Source organism: Acipenser ruthenus, chromosome 18, assembly GCF_902713425.1.
Source record: "Acipenser ruthenus chromosome 18, fAciRut3.2 maternal haplotype, whole genome shotgun sequence".
Classification (NCBI taxonomy): domain Eukaryota; kingdom Metazoa; phylum Chordata; class Actinopteri; order Acipenseriformes; family Acipenseridae; genus Acipenser; species Acipenser ruthenus.
The window spans coordinates 16,939,860-16,959,314 of NC_081206.1; the positions used below are offsets into that span (position 1 = coordinate 16,939,860).

Consider the following 19,455-nt stretch of genomic DNA (forward strand, 5'->3'; position numbering starts at 1 on the left):
GCTAGCAGCTGTCTTTTAGGGTGCTTGTGAATCCTGGATCAGGCTGACTAATGCAACCAATTATTCTTCCCCAGTAAAATAATGTACCACAGCCCATAAAGTTGGAGAATTGTAAGTTAATAAAACCTTTTGTTCTCAAAGTAATTGTACTGTAGCACACAAAATAACTTTCCACACCATGCACCTCCCTCCATTCACTGTAAAGATATATTTTAAGAAAACAATAGCACATAACAAGCTGTTCAGATATGGTCCAATATCCGTACCCCACAGGCACGCAAGCAAGAAACCCTTTAAAAGGGTCATATCTTTTGTTGTGCACTTAAAGGGGTTGCACTGTAGCTAACAAAATCATTTCATAAATCCTGTGCAGTTTTGAAAGAACATGTACTGTATTTACATCTTAAAAATGATGCCTGGTACTACATTAGATACAAGAAAGTGCTTGCCTTGTCTTCCAGGAAGTTACTGCTGCACTTCCCAGGTCACTTCATCTAGTTAAGTCTTCCCTTGCTCATTTTTGCCTTGCCCTCCTTAAAATCATTTCTGTTCACTGTGTTTGAAAATCAATACCGATACAAAAAGGAGCCTTCGCTGCTCAAACCACAGCTGTTATGTAAAGACACTCACTGATGACAGGTAATGTTTGGATTCGATTTGCTTGAAACAGCTGAAAATCTGCTGTGGATAGATAAAAATTAATTTTGCTTTGTAACACCCACCCATGTAAGATTAAATGGATGTGTTCCACGTGTTTTAAACATTTGTATACAGTGTATTAAATTTTTTTCATAACTCGAAGTGAGGCAGTGATTAGAAAGACTGGTAATTAAGTTCTCCGTGAGCTATAAATATCCGCTAGTGAATCACTGAAACGCTGAGGTTTTCTAATACAGTAATTATAAATAATGCAAGAGCTCTCTGGGAGAGGAGTAAGGATTCTATTTGAATGAAGCTGGCATGGCCTATTTAAGGCTGTAACATGGATGAAACATACCACTGTTGTCAGAGAAGGTGCTCAGAGTAGAAACAGTAATCCATTATCATGATATTATTGCTAATGCGTTTTAGTATTGATTAATTATTGTACTGAAAAAAAGGAAGAAACTAACCATCAGACACATACATACAAACACACATACATTCACACATTCAGTCCCCCACTGTTGTGGAAGAGAACAGTTGTATGGCTATTTTAAAAAGCAAACAAGGGAAAAGCAGACAAAAAAATGTGTGTTTGAGAGACGGAGAACCACTAACTAGGGGGAGAGTCACAATTAAAACATGATTCCAGATAGTCCTGATAATTAAATCGATTAATCAGTAAATGATCATGTAAATCTCATCCAACTCTAGCTAAGAGAGCTGTGCTTGCTTCTGCATTGTCTTTCCTGGAAGCTCACACTAGGAATGGTGCTGTAGTGCAGCCCAGCTGTTCACGGCCTCTCTCCCTGCCACCCCCTCCAGCTTAAACACCCTTCATACAGCCAGATTGCAGCAGTGCTGCTGGGCGAAAAGGCAGGGCGAAAGGTTAAACACTGACTCACCTGTTAGTGTTCAGAGAATACCAAAGCTGAGAGATGGTGATATCGCACAACATGCTATTTGTGTATCTGTAAGTGGATTCTGCTGTTAGTAAAGAAATAAATAAAATAACAAAATGTGTACTGAAAGCCTCAGGAGGCTTGTAGGATTGCTAGACTAGTACAGCAGTGTTGGGGAAAGATGTCACAAACAACCAAACGGTGGAGAATGACCTACTGGGGTTTATTGTATAGGAGGGTGGGATCAAAAATCTGACTTCATAGTTTGCGCAAGCGCGTAAATTAGACTTCGGTATTAAATGTTTTACTTTCTTGTTCGTATGTGTTAGTAACAGACATCCTGCACCTCAGCTGCAAACAGGAACATTAGAATATGAAAACGATCACCTGGGCACATGTAACAATGTGACGTGCATATACTGTAAGGACAGGTGGACTGGCCCTTCCACAATGCATATACCCAAGTACTAGGCCACCTTGCCTTCCTCCCAGTTAGCTCCAACTACTAGGCCACATTGCCTTCTTCCCAGTCCCTCAGTTTTAACTGCTCAGTACAACAGACTACAGTTGTACAAATTGGCTTAAGTTCAGCTGTGTGAGCAGGCAAGTATGAAGAGGAAAGGCTAAAACAAATAAACACTTTCTGGTTTATTTACTGTATGTTTAAGTCCAAGAGAGCAGAGCAGGAGCGTTGAAAGATCATGGAGAGTGTTCAGTGGATCGAACAATGCATGATGCAAGTCTATCTTCAATTGAGTGCATTTCTGTCTAAAAGAAATATGTAAAAGGTCAGCGGGGGTCCCATTTTTTTTAAAAATGATTTTAAAGACCACTTGGATCCGCTGCCATTGAGATCAGTTGAATAAACCTCAGAAGTGTTGCATATTTCTGATTTGCTTGCCAAAGCCAATGGGATTGACACACTCGCAGTGGAAATTACATTTCATTCCATAGCTGTGAACAATACAGGATGCAGGCTGTCAGCGGTCTGAAGTTTTGTTCTGTCTTTCCTCTCATTCCCCACCTGTCTTATCATTCACTGGGGTCTAATTGAGCTGGGGTCTACTGGGGTCTAATTGAGCTACACACTGCAATAGGACCCTGCTGCTTTCTGCTGTAATGAAAACCCTTGTCTCTAACCGTACATGGTACTACGGTCCTAGGGCTGTTCTACACCAGGCTTAACAGGTGTAATCAAGTACCCATCCCTGTTTTTAGATCCGTTCCAGTTTAGACCAAGTTTTAGTCCTACTGCATATCTTGGTGGACGTATGCTGGAGAAGTAAAATAATAAAGTGCCCTGCTGGATCAATGCTGACCATGGCAGGGAAAATAAATTAAATGAAGCAGAACTCCATTATGGATTATGGCCAGTGTTTCTTCATTCTTGTTTGGCATTTGCCATCCTGTAACTTCAGCTGATGATGATGATGATGATGATAAAGTTACATGCTTTGTTCTGGTTTTGAAATTATTTTTTTATATTGAGAGTGTGGGTTGATTTACACACACGCACACTCGTAGTTGAACTGCACCTGAAGCACTTTAACTACATCTGCCAGTTCCAAAGCCTCCAAGGCAGGTGCTGTCCGTGTTGGTGTAAAATCTGTAATGGTTTTAGTAAAAAAGTGCCCCTGATTTTAATGATTCACTCTGTGCTGAAAAAGCTAGGCTAAATTAGGCTACAACCAGTACAACACAATCAAGCTGTCTAATGATATGGTCTAAAACCAACAAACCATCTGAGTTACTTTTTCTCCCTTCTGCATATTCCTGTTCCCGAATGATGAATGCCATTGTCAGTCTCTGGTAAAGTTTTATAGTGAAGATGCAGACTGACGTATCAGGCTTCAACGCTCACCGTCGGCCAATTAGAGTGGAAATGGCTGAGGTGCATGCTTACTATTTAAAGCGCACGCTTGTTGAGGTGATATACAAAAATCTATAATTACACGGACGCCTACAACAAGGTAGAGTTTCTGATAAATGAGATGGGGCATTCTCAGTGAACTACTGTATCCGGTGAGGTGTGTGTGTGTGTGCATGCTCTCTGGTAGTTGTTGATGACAAAGTACAGGGCCTGTTAACTCACATGTGCGATGCATTAATATAATGGCAGCAGCCTGGGTTAGTCAGCTGCAGATGGCTGTTTTTTCCTTTTTCCGCAAGCCCTGCTTTGTCATGTGTGAGCCTGGAGTGCCCGAGACCGCAGAAACCACAGCCAGCCCAGGCTTTCCTCTTTAGTGGCGTAAACACAGCATCCCACAAAAACAAAATCCCATTTCTACAGAAACCACCAGGCAGCTGGGTGACAGCAGGCTTCTCTCAATCTTAAAGACTTGTTTATGTTGCTGTTTCTCTTCTGTACTCTGGTAGGTTGTCTCCTACTTTGTCTTTTATTTAATTTTATTTATTGTAGATAATGACCCGTTAAGGGGATCTTGGCCAGACTAAACAGGAACTTCACCAATTAGTGATAAAACCGTAGGGGGAGACATAGATCCTTAAAGCAGCTATTTTTATTGTGTTGTTCTTGTTCACCTTCTGTTGATGAAGATTTGGTCCAGTTTTTACAGTTTTCAGGCCACTGACATATAATTGGTGATCATGCCTGAAATAAATGTGTCCGTATAACATGTACATTTCTCATTCTAGTGATCACTTTGCAAGGTGAAGTAGAATTAATGGAATAGATTTCAAGCTACATTAATTGTCATGCATCTCCCCTGATATGCATTTTGAATGTCAGAAATCCCATTTTAAACAGTACTTGTTGTCAAGCCATCCAACCTCCTTCATGAATAGATTGTAATGGACCGTATGAAGGAGCCTTTCTAGAAGACCCAACCCTAACTGTCAGTTTCCATGGCAGTTCTGGGGCATGTTGGCTTGTTCTAACCTGCAGCCGTCCCCCTCCCCTCCTATTCTCGCATCCGTTGCCGATGATGGAATTGCAGCCTGTGTTTTGAGGTTGGATCCAGGTACGACTGCGTGGCTGTCAGGAGCTGTTAGAATCCAAGTTTGTCTGAGATGACAGGTTTATGTAGCTGTGGAGAGGTGGGCGCTGCTTATGGTTTGCACTGCAGGCATTGCCTTTAAAGAACGGGTCTCCTTTGCTGTGAATGTTTAATAAATACTTAAGTGCTGGCATTGAGTGATGTATTAATCTGGGGAACAGCCGGTGAACTGGGTGTGCTACTGTACTGACCTCTGCAAAGTAGGAGAGAATCTCTGATTGCTTCCATATCCAATTCAGTTGAGCAGCAGGATGTGGTGTGTTTCTTTTTTCAGCCCTTCCCTTGTTTCTATTATTGAAATGATCAGGTGGAAGGACTTTGAACAATCAGAGCCCTGTTTGTTTACTGCACTGAAGTAGGTCTGTCTTGCAGCGCAGCAGTAACATTGCAAAGCACTCGCTTTCACGGCTCTCTACTGACATGGTCCAATACCAGGAATACATGAGTAGGACCTCGTTTTACAAGTAAAAAGATTTAATGGGCCAGGTTGCCGGTGGGATTTTTAACATTATGCGGACCCTATAGAGTTAAAATAAATACTGTTAGAGTCCTGTAAAATCTCATAAAAAAAAAAAAAAAAAAAGACTAAAAATAGAACCACAGTCCTCCATGATCCAGTCATTTTTGAGGAATTTCTGTAAAGAATCCAACACTAACAATACCCTGACACCAATTTCCCTCCTGCATGTCATTCATCAAAACAATGTATCACGTTTACGCTCTTTCACAGAAGTTTGGCTGATGGAACTGATTTTATTGAAATGTTAATTTGCATGTGTGTCTACCCTTTTATTTATTTAGAATGACAGTAATCCATTCGGCATCTATTTTGAATCCAGTGCAGGGTTTGACATTAACCATGGCCAGAGATCGCAGTTTGGCCTGTAGTTATAAAGCCCCACAGGCCCAACTGGGCCGGGTACATTTAACTTGTGTAATATATATACATACATACATACATACATACATACATACATACATACATACATACAGTACTGTGCAAAAGTTTTAGGCAGGTGTGAAAAAATGCTGTAAAGTAAGAATGCTTTCAAAAATAGACATGTTAATAGTTTATATTTATCAATTAACAAAATGCAAAGTGAGTGAACAGAAGAAAAATCTACATCAAATCAATATTTGGTGTGACCACCCTTTGCCTTCAAAACAGCATCAATTCTTCTAGGTACACTTGCACACAGTTTTTGAAGGAACTCGGCAGGTAGATTGGCCCAAACATCTTGGAGAACTAACCACAGTTCTTCTGTGGATTTAGGCAGCCTCAGTTGCTTCTCTCTCTTCATGTAATCCCAGACAGACTCGATGTTGAGATCAGGGCTCTGTGGGGGCCATACCATCACTTCCAGGACTCCTTGTTCTTCTTTACGCTGAAGATAGTTCTTAATGACTTGCGCTGTATGTTTGGGGTCGTTGTCATGCTGCAGAATAAATTTGGGGCCAATCAGATGCCTCCCTGATGGTATTGCATGATGGATAAGTATCTGCCTGTACTTCTCAGCATTGAGGAGACTATTAATTCTGACCAAATCCCCAACTCCATTTGCAGAAATGCAGCCCCAAACTTGCAAGGAACCTCCACCATGCTTCACTGTTGCCTGCAGACACTCATTCGTGTACCGCTCTCCAGCCCTTCGGCGAACAAACTGCCTTCTGCTACAGCCGAATATTTCAAATTTTGACTCATCAGTCCAGAGCACCTGCTGCCATTTTTCTGCACCCCAGTTCCTGTGTTTTCGTGCATAGTTGAGTCGCTTGGCCTTGTTTCCACGTCGGAGGTATGGCTTTTTGGCCGCAAGTCTTCCATGAAGGCCACTTCTGACCAGACTTCTCCGGACAGTAGATGGGTGTACCAGGGTCCCACTGTTTTCTGCCAATTCTGAGCTGATGGCACAGCTGGACATCTTCCGATTGCGAAGGGAAGTAAGCATGATGTGTCTGTCATCTGCTGCAGTAAGTTTCCTTGGCCGACCACTTCGTCTACAGTCCTCAACGTTGCCCGTTTCTTTGTGCTTTTTCAAAAGAGCTTGGACAGCACATCTGAAACCCCTGTCTGCCTTGAAATTTCTGCCTGGGAGAGACCTTGCTGATGCAGTATAACTACCTTGTGTCTTGTTGCTGTGCTCAGTCTTGCCATGGTGTATGACTTTTGAGAGAAAACTGTCTTCAGCAACCTCACCTTGTTAGCTGAGTTTGGCTGTTCCTCACCCAGTTTTATTCCTCCTACACAGCTGTTTCTGTTTCAGTTAATGATTGTGTTTCAACCTACATATTGAATTGATGATCATTAGCACCTGTTTGGTATAATTGTTTAATCATACACCTGACTATATGCCTACAAAATCCCTGACTTTGTGCAAGTGTACCTAGAAGAATTGATGCTGTTTTGAAGGCAAAGGGTGGTCACACCAAATATGGATTTGATTTAGATTTTTCTTCTGTTCACTCACTTTGCATTTAGTTAATTGATAAATTTACTATTTTTGAAAGAATTCTTACTTTACAGCATTTTTTCACACCTGCCTAAAACTTTTGCACAGTACTGTATATTAATTATAATATTAAAGGCAGGTCAGCAAGGGAAGAGTACATGTGCATTCAGAACTGTATCCTCCTGAGAGCCATTCAGTGTGTAGGGAGGGAGGATGAGAAGCTTAAGGGAACTAAACAAAACTCTCACCACTGAGCTAAAGGCATAACATGACTTACAATTAGGGGTGTGATTTTGTCACGGTAAAATATCACATCTCAGTCATGGCTGAAAATAGACAATTTCATGGAATGGTCAGTTAAAGAATTCTAACTAGAAGTCATTGCGAGGTGTACAGAGTTTCCAGACTGCATTTCACAAGTCGCAGTGACAAGGGCATTCACACCAAACCTGACTAAAAGATTAGTCTTTGTTGTACAATCTGGCCACTTCAACGGTAAGGCAAGCCACTTTCCACTGGGAGTAAGTGGAACTTGGAAGAGTTTATCACAGAAAGTGAAACCTGTCTTCAGCTGCGTCTGTACTGCTGTATGTGGAAGTGGATGAGCAGGAGTGGGAAATCCCAATGCTACAGTAACGGAGTGCACACTGGTACCTATACAGTAGTTCTGGAGCAGCTTGGGACCGCAGAAGTGCCGTGCGAAAAGCAGCATTTCTCAGGTGGAAAATATTTTAAAACATGTAATTGGGTTTACACAGGAGAATGCTGTATCCAGCTTAACTACATCTGCTTATGTATATCAGATGGACTGTCAGCAAAGCCAGCCTTCCTTCTGATAAATTATTGTGCTTTATTTTATTTATTTATTTATTTATTTATTTATTTATTTATTTATTTATTAGGGCTGTCGCTCGATTTGTGAATTTTTGATCGGTTAATTTATGGGCATTAGTTGATTAATTGGTAGATTCATCCCTGCACATTTTTAATAAAGGTAATGATCTTGTAGTGGCTGGCCTACATAGTAATACATAAAAAATATCAATGGCATCTAAAATAAAATAAGCCCAATGGGAATTTGGTCTTTTAAAAAGCGTTTTTATTGCAGTAAATGTAACACATTTTCTCAGAATGTCAATCTATGAAAGAGTTTAATAGCAAAATATAATGCACAAGAACTGAGAATGGATTTGTTTTTTGTCTTTCATGCAAACATATAGAACACTTATGGCTCCTTATGAACAACCTTTTTTTTTTTTTTTACATTATATTTTTATTATAATGTAATAAAAAAAAGTTTTCTGCATTTAAAAAAAAAACATACTTTTCAGGACCATGAAACAGGTAAACATCTGTTAAAACAACTCTCCTACCCATGTTCCACAATATAAACTAGTGAAAATCAATATACATAAACAACTTGAACAGTAGTGTAATATTAACAGTGCTAACATCAATAAAACAAAACGTTATAGTCGCAGCTTGTGACATGAGTAAGTGCATTTTACCAGCCTGAAACCATGCCAGGCCAAATTAAGGAATTGTGGAAAATAAATCCTGCACAGCACAGTCAACTCTGTTGAAATTAACTTTGTACATCCAACTTAAACATAAACTCCCTTTTCACCAACACAGTTTTAAATGAATAAAGTCTGCTTTGATTGTAGTAAATGCAGACGTATTTTTCCAAGCTGGCAGCAAACATTGAGGATCATTCTGGACGTTGTAGAAAATGTAAGGTGTGTGTGTGCGCGTGCGGGCAGGCGTGCGTGCGTGCGTGTGTGTGGCAACAAGAAGATACGAACTGACTCGGGAATCCTTGCTCAGCAGGGGATGTTGGGAAATGGAGTTCAAAGCCCAGCCAAATCTGTGATCAACTGTTTAATTGATTAATCGGTCCGATTTAATCTTAATTGGAGCAGCCCTAATTATTTTGTTAAATGAAAATTTAATGTTGTTTTTTATGAAACTTAAATGACAAGTGTTGAAATGGGATAACACTGGCCTTTCTGTCACTCTGCCAAGTGACGTGTCCCTGAAGCAGTCTGGTAAAAGCAGGAAAGTATAGACTTTGTAGGGCCGTCGGCGCCAAAATGGTACGATAAGCAACAATTATGTACAGCAAAAACCTGTACCATGTTTCTCTTTTTGTTTTGTTTCTTCTTCGTCTGTACCGCAGCACAGAAAGACAGATCAGTTTTCTGTTAAGATACTTCAATGAATAGAAAAATATATACACAAATAAAATGGAATAATGTAAACAAGCTACTGTCCTGTGAACTTGAGAATGTGATAGCAACCCTTTCTATAGCTCTCAGCCCACAGGATACTGTGAATTACTTGAATGCATGTGAAAGATGGACAGACTAAATCCATCTTGATCTTAGTTTTTATTAGTCCTAAAAACACATTGACCTACTACATTCTAATCAAGATGGGAGAATATGTTTGCAAACAGTACATAACAAAATCAATTTTCCCTGTGAAGTTAGGCTGTACAGTATGTCCTTGTTTGTCTTTTGTAAACCTAATTTTCTCTATATTCAAAGGTATAATTGTTACATGTGTAATTATAGTTTAGTGTTACTCTTGTTTGTTCAATGTCACTTTTAACCTTGGATCTGAAGCCGGTTGCTAGGATACGCAGGGGGTGTTTTCAATTCATAACAGCCCAAACTCTGTCTGACAGCCTTGTAATGATTTGCAGTTAAATATAATTTTAAACATTCCTTGCAAACATTTTTGCAGTGCATTCAACCCTTGTCGTGGTAATTAAGGAGGACGAACTTGTCTGAAATTCTAGGTGGGCTTTAATACATTTTATCCCCTGTATGTTTTGTTCAGTGTATAGTTTTCAGGCCTATGGTTCTTAAGAAAGAAGACATTAGAGTAGGCCTCATTGAAATCACCCAGTAGAGCCCTTTGTGCTGCAATTGGCTGTATTCTTAGGAACAGCGGCTTGAAACCTGGTTCTAGGAGACCGGGAGACATAGTTTGAGGCAACTTTGCAGTATGTCAAGTCTCCCCTGGTGTGCCATGCAGTGGCCTGAAACCTAGTATCTTGAAGTTTCAAGCCACAAAGTGGCTTTGTGTTCCCTCAGCTTTACTCCTCCATGGCAGTATCAGATACCAAAGGCAGCGAGCAATGCACTTCATACTATAGCATGGTTTTTACAGAGAGTCCCTGACAATCACAGTGTTGTGCAAACAAGGTTTTAATGCTTGCTGCCCATAGTGGCCACACATCTGTAGACAGGCATATGGCAGTGGTTTCAAACTGCACACATGCATATCAGTTCTATATGCAACCAATATGCTCAGTGATTGGAAGGATCAGAGAGCAACAAGCAATCCAGACAGACGGATGGACATGCTGTTAGAGATACTGGTTTTCATTAGCTTTGTGCATTTTGATCAGCTTGGACTCTGCTTGTTTTGGATTTCTCTTTCTCTGTCTCTATTCCACTATCACTCTTTTTTGTTTTGTTTTATTTATTATTATTTGTTTATTTAGCAGACGCCTTTATCCAAGGCGACTTACAGAGACTCGGGTGTGTGAACTATGCATCAGCTGCAGAGTCACTTACAATTACGTCTCACCCGAAAGACGGAGCGCAAGGAGGTTAAGTGACTTGCTCAGGGCCACACAATGAGTCAGTGGCTGAGGTGGGATTTGAACCGGGGACCTCCTGGTTACAAGCCCGTTTCTTTAACCACTGGACCACACAGCCTCCTAAATTGTGCGACATTGCTTTTATTGTCATTTCAAATCGGGAAGAAAAACTTCATAACAAAATTGATAAAAATTCCCTTTGTTGAATTTTCTTTGTTGCTTCGCTCCAGAATAAAGACCCTGTTCCCCCTCCCTGTTTCCATTGCTGAGACTGACGATCTCACCAGGGTGCTGCCAGAGAAGCTGCTATCCTGAGAATGGAGCCAGATGTTCCCTCCCTGTATTCACAAGCCTTCCCCAGGAGGGCTCAATCCTTGTCTGGATTTTCAGACAGATGGTGTTTTTAAATCCCATATAAAATATGGATTTACCATTGGCACAGAATCCGCTCTACAAAATTTCAAAATCTGTAGAATTACGCGACCCTTCTGCCCTATAACACATAGCTAGCTACTGCTGGTTAACTAATTCCAGTGTTTGGGCTGTCTGCTTTCATTAGGCTCACTTGGCTTATAAAATGGGCTTACTGTGTATCTGTATTGTGGGGTATTTAGATTGGGACAATGTGTGATGGTAGGTTTTCTGTAGGCAACTTGATGTTGGATGTGCATTATATGATTCATAAGGTACATATCTATAGGCTACTTCATTTAAGACAGATTCTTCTTGTGCACAGCAAGAAACCACGAAAAGACTTCACTAGCATCCAATTCCAAAAAAAAAAAAAAATAATCTTAGAGTTGACAAAGTTAACCCGAACCAATATTTTAAGTGCAGCCAAGAAACCATTTAAATGTATAATTCCCCACTGCGTAAGTCTGCTGTCATACCATATTCTTCATTATTTGTTTTATATAAAATGTATTTTCTTCCCTAACCAGGCTTGTACAGGCCTGTCAGCGAGAGCTTGTGACACCTCCTGGCTTCCTGATGCTTAAAAACACCCCAACAAAATAGTTCAGCTCATTGCTCAGCACAGCTCGAACTTGATTCTTAATGATTTCAAGATTGCAGATGACTGGTCCCTAAAGGGTTACCAGTGACCACCCGGTTCTCTTACTGGCTGTACTATTGTTACTTTACAGAGGATCGAGAAGGAAATCCTACATCAAAGAGCATTACACTGCCCCCTAGCCCTGGGGCTCATTGCTGTACAGAACAGCACAGTGCTGTTTCTAGTCACGTTTACATCCTTCCCAGTGCTGCTGGCTCGTGTTTTTAAAATACATACTCTGTACTACCACCGTGGCCTGCGACCAAAAGCCAGCAGGCTTCAGAGGTAGTGAACTGTCACAAGCACTTCCAGTCTGCTACAGAAGACCATGCTGTTATACAGGCAGTATTGGGGTTTAAATGCTGCTGTTAGGATACAGGCACCAGGCTGAGTGTGCTCTTGCACAGTCAGGACCCCAGGGAATCCGTTTGCTGCTGCCAGTCACTATTTGTTTTATTACAGGCTTGGATTTGTTTCCTTGCATGATATTTGCCCAAAGAGCTGAGGAGAGCTGTCTCTTTAAGATAGTAAAAGTAATTGTCCAGGAGCAATAAATCTGTGTGCGGGATGTGAGTTGCACAGGGCGGGGACATAACATAGTTAATTAGGCAGTGAGAACACTCCCTGGATTTTAAGTTTAATAAGAGCACAGCGTTATTGGTACAGTACCATTCCCCCAACAAAAGAATAATTGATATGCTTTAAACCAGTAGAGGTGTCCCACATCATGGGAGTCTGGCTCTGGCGGTTCAACATATCTTTTTACAAAATGTTGGTCAAAAGCAGCGGTGTATATGAACACCAGAGATTACCCATTAGATTAGTTATTTAGCCATTTAAATATATTTTGAACTCCAAGGTTTGATAAATGTTGTTTTAACTTGCAGGAATAAAGGAGTGGCCAAAGTATGTAATCCATGAGATATGGCCTTACACAATATGTATGTGTGTGTGTGTGGTCCTGTTTCCCTTATAAAAGTTTACCATAGTAAAATCCTAGTGTGGTCATAGTAATGTATAGGTAAGCATTGTAAAGCCCAGACAGGTAAACTATGGTGTATAATATAAAGCATGGGAAAACTGCAAAATTATTCTGAAAATTGACCATTTAAAATAATTTCCCTCTCATTTTAGGTGTGAATTTGTAACCCCAGACATCATGGGAGCACAGGAACGGCACATTGCGAGACCCTGACTGTGAGACCCATCAAAAGAGATGCAGCAGCCGATAGTCTGGGATTGAACGCTGTCATTGGAGCCACTTGTGTGTGTTAGCCTGTGTTCGTGTTCCCATTCACCCCTGAAGGAAGCCTGGCAGCTCATGCTGCCGATAGACTGTGAGGATTGGGGTCTCGAGAGGGGGTGGCTGAGCCCTGATGGCAGACATGGTCTTCAGCTGCTGAGACCTGCAACAACTTGGAAATATGACCAGCTTGAAACGCTCGCAGACTGAGCGTACCGTGGGGGGCGCGGTCCCGGCTGGGGACGATTTCTACACCCGCCGCCTGCGTCTGCCCAATGGAGGGGCCCCCCCTCCCCGCAGCGAGAGCGCCCACCTCTCGGGCTCCACCCCGGGGGTGCCTAAAATGGGGGTGCGGGCTCGGGTGGCTGACTGGCCACCTCGGAAAGACAGTGGAGGGAGTATCTGGCACATTAGTCTGGAGCCTGAAATAACAACGAGCACCAGCTGCAGCAGCAGCAGCAGCAACAACAACAGCAGCAACTTGAAAATGGGCCACCTAAGCCCCCAGGACTCCTCCATGCTGAGAAGCATCCAGAACACCCTGAAGAGCAAAACCGCGGGTGGCGGCAACACTAGCAGCATGGACGGGCGCTTTCTCTCCCCCGACTGCTATCCTGGCTCCCCTCGCAGAGCCATGAGGCGCATCCGGCAGCGCAGCAACTCCGACATCACCATCAGCGAGCTGGAGGGTGGTGGCAGCGGAGATGGGGATGAGGAGAGGGGGACTCCCAGTTATAAATGGTCCCCGCTGCACCGGGAGTACGGCAGCACATCCTCCATAGACAAGCACGGTGCTTCCGGGGAAAGCTTCTTTGACATGCTGAAGGGCTACCAAGGGGACAAGCCAGACCAGCGGAGCCAGCCGCCAGAGAAACTTGGGGAGCTGCTGGCCGGCGGGCAGAAGGTGATGAGTGGATTCGACACCCCAGATGGGCCCTTGAGCTCCGGGGCTCAGCGTGGGAGTCCCTCAGGCCGCCTGAAGGAGCGGGAGAAGCACCTGAAGAGACGCTCCAAATCGGAGACCGGGGGCGACTCCATCTTCCGCAAGCTGCGCAGCGTTCGGGGCGAAGGGGACCAGCCGGGCTCCAGGGCAGGTTCGGATCTGGAGGATGGTGGGCGCTCGGAGGACCCCCAACACAAGCCCTGGAGCTGCCAGAAAGGGTTTGCCCACTTTGACATTCAGAGCATCCTGTTCGACCTGAATGAGGCAACACTCAGCCGACAGAGCGCCATCAGGAGGCGGAACACCACCACGGGAGCCTCTGCCGCGGCCGCTGCCTCCTCCTCCTCCTCTTCCTCCTTTTCCCTTTCCTCCCCCCAGACCGGAGCCTACAACTCTCCTTCGGGCAGCCAGGATGACCTAACCTCCAAGGAGAACCTGGGCCTGGACCCTGGCGACGACAAGAGCAACGAGCTGGTGCTGAGCTGCCCATGCTTCCGCAACGAGATTGGGGGCGAGGGGGAGAGGAAGATCAGTATGTCCAAGCTGGGCACCATCGGAGGTGGGGGAGGCAGCGGGGACGGCGGCCCCTTAGAGTCCTCGCTTGGCTCGCACTGCACCAACGCCGGTGTGGCCGTGCTGGAGGTGCCAAAGGAGAGCCAGGCCCAGCACAACGAGCGGGTCAAGAGATGCATCCTGGAGCATGTGGACCTGGGCTGCCACTACTATCGGAAATACTTCTACCTGAGAGGTGAGGACATGTGCCCTAGAGGCTGCATTCAATTCAAACATCATAGAGACTGCAGTAAATCAGACTTCTTCAGTTGATCTGAACAGCGAGGATCTCGTGTTACAGTCTGAATACACTAAAGAGCAGTGCTTGCACTGTTCAGAGATAATGGCTGTTATAACAATGGTATACTAAACTGCAGCAGTGTTTAAAATCATGTGCTGTTTAGATCAATTGAAATAGAGCCTCAATTAACAATTGCTATTTTATGTTGGCAGTGGAGAGTTTTAAGATTTAAAAATTACATTTTAATTTTTACTTTGATTTTGGGCAGTCCTTGGTGTTTCTTTTTTTTTTTTTATACATTTTTGCATTATTTAATTAATCAACAGCTTGGATATTTGGTTCACATTGGCATGTCAGTAAAATACTAAATGACTTGTAGTGAACGGATCCAGATTTGAACTGCAATACATGAGAGGACAGTGAGTTAGCCTACTGGAACCCTACAAGTGTTTTACAGTAGAATCCCATGTCAACCACTTGACTTTCTTACCAGCCTCCTTGGGCGAAGCAGGACTGACCACTCACTGCTGTAAATGGGTCTCTCTCTCTTATGCTGTGAATGCTATTTGTTTATTTGGTTTAAGAAGTGAAGCCTTATTTAGTGCTTTGAGTTGTTTATCAGTAGCTGCTTTCCAAAGTATTCTTCAGGGAAAAGCAAAAAGCAAACAAAACAAAGAGGCCATGCAGAAGGACAATACTTTCATTTCCTGATTTAAAGTCTTTGTATTGCTGCTACTAATGCTCCTCAGGGAAATGGAGCTTGTGAAGTACTGTGGAGCATCTCCCCCTGTGGTGATGATGATGAGAAAGTACTGTATATGAGCTGGCAGATTGCATTCATACAGATCATTTTATAAGCAAGTTGTGTATGGACTAAGGCTATGAATTCTTTAATCCTTCAGTGCCTCTTCCAGGTTAATTCTCCCAATAATATTCTCTTGAATTCCTACTTGTTTAGATATAATTTTCACTTATTTAGTTAAAGCCACCATTTCCTACCACAGCACTATGAAGTTGTTACAGGTAGTATGACCAACCTAACCCTAAACTCGGGTTCTATTCCATTTATTGCAGTTGCCCATAATACTTTCCACCCATCAGGTTCTGATGTTAAGACTTGTGGAAATGGAAATAAGACTCCCATTATGTAGCAGTTTGATCCATTACTGGTTTTACTGTGAGTTTAATAACACCTGAGTTTACCTGTCCACTGTGGCTAATCAGGCTTGTAGTAGAACCTGGAACGGGTGAAACTGCTATGGAATAGGAGTCTTATTTCATCCCTGGTGTAAAACACTTGATCTTGATAGTGGTCCAAGAAAATTGGGAAGTAATGCTCAGGAAATTGTTTTGGCATTAATTCAACAAGAAATTAAGGTTGCATTTTCAGACACGGGTAAGGTTTTAGAATCGGCTAACCTGACCGAATAAGTGAGAGGATTGATCGCTGCCCCAGTTAAGCTGGACTGAAAGAATTATATAATTTAGAAAAAAATATATCTTTTAAAGGACTGAGCAAGAATATTCAATTGGTTTTGATTTTCAGCCTCTAAACAGAGCAAATTCTGCAATTCATTCAGAGCTACTTCGAACTGGAATGCTGTTGGCATTATTGGTAACTCAAGAAACCTCTGTGCTGGTAATTCTGGGGTGTAGGGCTGCTGCAATACATGCACCCAGGATGGCACTGAATACACTGCAAGGTTTTCCTTAAAATATTGCAAGGAATGAAAATTAAATTCTGGGTTGAATTTGCTGGCTCGTGAAGTTGTTCTGATGGAATCTTGTGGCTAGCGAGGCTAATTACTTTTGCTGTCAGTGATTTCTAAAAGTAGGCAGTTTTTTGCCTTGCACAGTTTAATCCTTGGCATATATTATTTGTGTATTGCAGAGAATGTGCAGTTGAGCAGCTCTGTCAGATGTTATTACAGTAGCTGACACTTGAAATAATGGGTTGTCTGCTTGTGTGAGGATACAGAACTGCCTGATTTCATTGTTTTTGGAATAACTACAGCCTGATTTAATTTTTATCTCCACTCAGTGTAAAGTGCTGTAAAAGCTTTCTCTTGCCCCCTATGTTTACAGTTACTGCCTACTGGCCCTTTCACCATTAAATAAAAGGGACAGGCATACCTTTGCTTATACCACAACATTTACATTAATGAATGTTCAAAGCACTGCTCTCATGTGGCTTTTGATTTGACTTGAATTGTAGCACATCAAAATAAATTGTCAGTATTATACCTAAACGCTGAGGACTTGGAGGGAGGCTGTAAAGCCTACTGCAGCTGTTGGACTGGGTGTACAGTTGCAAGATGGCCCAGTGGTTAGAGCTGTTGGACTGGGAAGAAGGAAGTAGGACTTGGTGGTTAAATCTGAGGGATTGGGAAGGTACTGTGTGGCCTAGGGGTTAGGGTTGAGGGATTCAGAGAGTAGCAGTGTGGCCTATTTGTTAGAGCTGAGGGACTAGGAGGGAAGGTAGTATTTTGTTGTGGTGACTGAGACTACTGTATGTGGCCCAGTGGTTGGAGCTGAGGCCTGAAAGGTGGTCTTCCATACAACCCCTCCCTCTGTGCCATGCAGCCTGGACTGCCAGCTGCTGCCAGGACCCGCCCTCTCAGGGATGCCAGTAGTTCATGAGTGTTGAATCGCCTGGAATCCCTCTGGGCCTGTTTCCTTTCACTTAGCTCGTAATGAATAGATGGCACTTATCGGGGAATAATGCATGAATTAGTTAGCAATTTAGATCCAGGCCAAAAATGCTTTAAGCCTGTCAAGGAAATTTAGCAAGTAATACGTCGTGAAGCTGAGGTGAAACAGTTACAGTACATACAGATTTACACTGATCAATGTACTAGCCAAAAAAGTTTGTCTATTTATTTGTATACTAGGTTTTGCCAAACTGCAGGCTTATTTTTAAAGCTCTCTGCTTTCTCAGATGTACAGAATGGCTTTTGTGTAATTAGTTTTAGTGGTCCACTTCACAGAAACACTGCTCATGCAAATTAGTTCAGTACCTTTATTGTACCACTAGACCACACTGCCTCCCAGTCTTTCAGTTCTCACCATGGAACACACTGCCTCCCAGTCTTTCAGTTCTCACCATGGAACACACTGCCTCCCAGTCTTTCAGTTCTCACCATGGAACACACTGCCTCCCAGTCTCACAGTTCTCACCATGGAACACACTGCCTCCCAGTCTTTCAGTTCGCACCATGGAACACACTGCCTCCCAGTCTTTCAGTTCGCACCATGGAACACACTGCCTCCCAGTCTTACAGTTCTCACCATGGAACACACTGCCTCCCAGTCTTTCAGTTCGCACCATGGAACACACTGCCTCCCAGTCTTTCAGTTCTCACCATGGAACACACTGCCTCCCATTTCCTCGGCTCTAACCATGACGCCACATTGCTTCTCCCAGTCCCTCTGTATCCACTAGACCACAAAGCCCCCTTTCCAGTACCTCACTCTTACCACTAGGCCACACTGCGGGCCAGCTTGAAGTGTTAAGACAACATGCCCTAGATAAGGTTTTCCTCAGTAAGACTCATCCTTCATTCTGTCTCTAGAGCACTGGAACTATTTTGGGGTGGATGAGAATCTGGGCCCGGTGGCTGTGAGTCTCCGCAGAGAGAAGCTGGAGGACAGCAAGGAACATGGGCAGCAGTACAACTACCGGGTCACCTTCCGCACCAGCGAGGTAAGGAGCTGCTCGTCTAACTGCTTGGGGATTGGTTTGCTTGTCTGTTAACCTGCGATGCACAAACATCTCTATTACACAGGGACTTGGGTATCTCACAAACAATACACACATTTACATCATTGACACAGTGCAACACCATTGTAACCAATTAATTCAATCATGTGACTTGCAGGTCTCCCAATGATAAAGACCAAACGTTTCTAGATATTAGCTTCACGTTCGGTTTGCAGCTGTGTTCTATGATTCTGTAGTTCTGTATTATAAATAGTCCAATAAAAGGAAATCCCTTTGTGGCAGGAATTTTACAAAGCTGCTGCCTTGTACTGTATGTGTATCAACATTTCAACTCCTGATTTCATGAGTTATTACACTTCTGTCTAAATGTCGGTGATCTTGACATTGACCTCTGACCAAATATGGCTGCCATATTTATATTCTCATTACACATACAAGATAAGATGGCAGTTTCTGTTTTGGAATACCCCGTCTAAAACACTATCCATGTTTGATATAGCAGAGTTGAACATTGTAAATATGATTATTCATCTCGGTGCCAGGAACAATCTACCTGAAGCATGCTCCCTTTGATTATGCCCCCGGGTATTTTTTTTTTTTTAGTTTGTAAAAAATGTCTAGTTTAGAAGAGAGTTCCCCTAGAGATATTCTATGTGCACTGGGTACCTAAAAGACCAGTCAATTTGTGGTTGAACCCAGAGCGAGACAGCCACAGCAACATGTAGTCTCCCTTGATAGACACTTACCTGCCAGTGCTCCTGACGTGGCAGTTTAATCCTGGTAGTCGGAGCCCTTTCACAGTAGGGATTTGATTGGCTCCCTCCCTGCCTGTAGTTTGCACAGAGAGGGCTTCTTCCTCTGCTAGTGTCTGGATTTAGACACAGTTCACTACACAATGAGCTCTCTGTCACATTACATTTTAATGACCCCCCTTCGTGGAAAATACTTTAAAAAGTATCCCAGGTAACGTTTTTTTTTTTTTTTTTTTTTAAAGAAAGTAAAAGATGGGCTTGAACTACCACAGCCAAGTAATGAAATCTAGGGACACATTCACAAATGTGTTGATTACGCAAGAACAAC

The 19,455-nt window shown here is 42.8% G+C and overlaps 1 protein-coding gene across 5 annotated transcripts in view; it reads left to right on the forward strand.

Moving 5' to 3' along the window:
- Window positions 1–19,455, forward strand: part of LOC117419717 (signal-induced proliferation-associated 1-like protein 1) — a 95,005-nt gene that overhangs the window by 38,759 nt on the left and 36,791 nt on the right. For 4 of the 5 annotated variants that reach the window (XM_058991336.1, XM_058991332.1, XM_058991333.1 and 1 more), the window contains 2 exons: window positions 12,810–14,609; window positions 18,227–18,357. In XM_058991336.1, the coding sequence (XP_058847319.1) occupies window positions 13,100–14,609; window positions 18,227–18,357 (1,641 nt within the window). In that variant the 5' untranslated portion in view covers window positions 12,810–13,099. Of the gene's footprint in view, window positions 1–12,137; window positions 12,209–12,809; window positions 14,610–18,226; window positions 18,358–19,455 lie in introns of all 5 variants that reach the window. The other variant, XM_058991334.1, reaches the window with a different exon arrangement.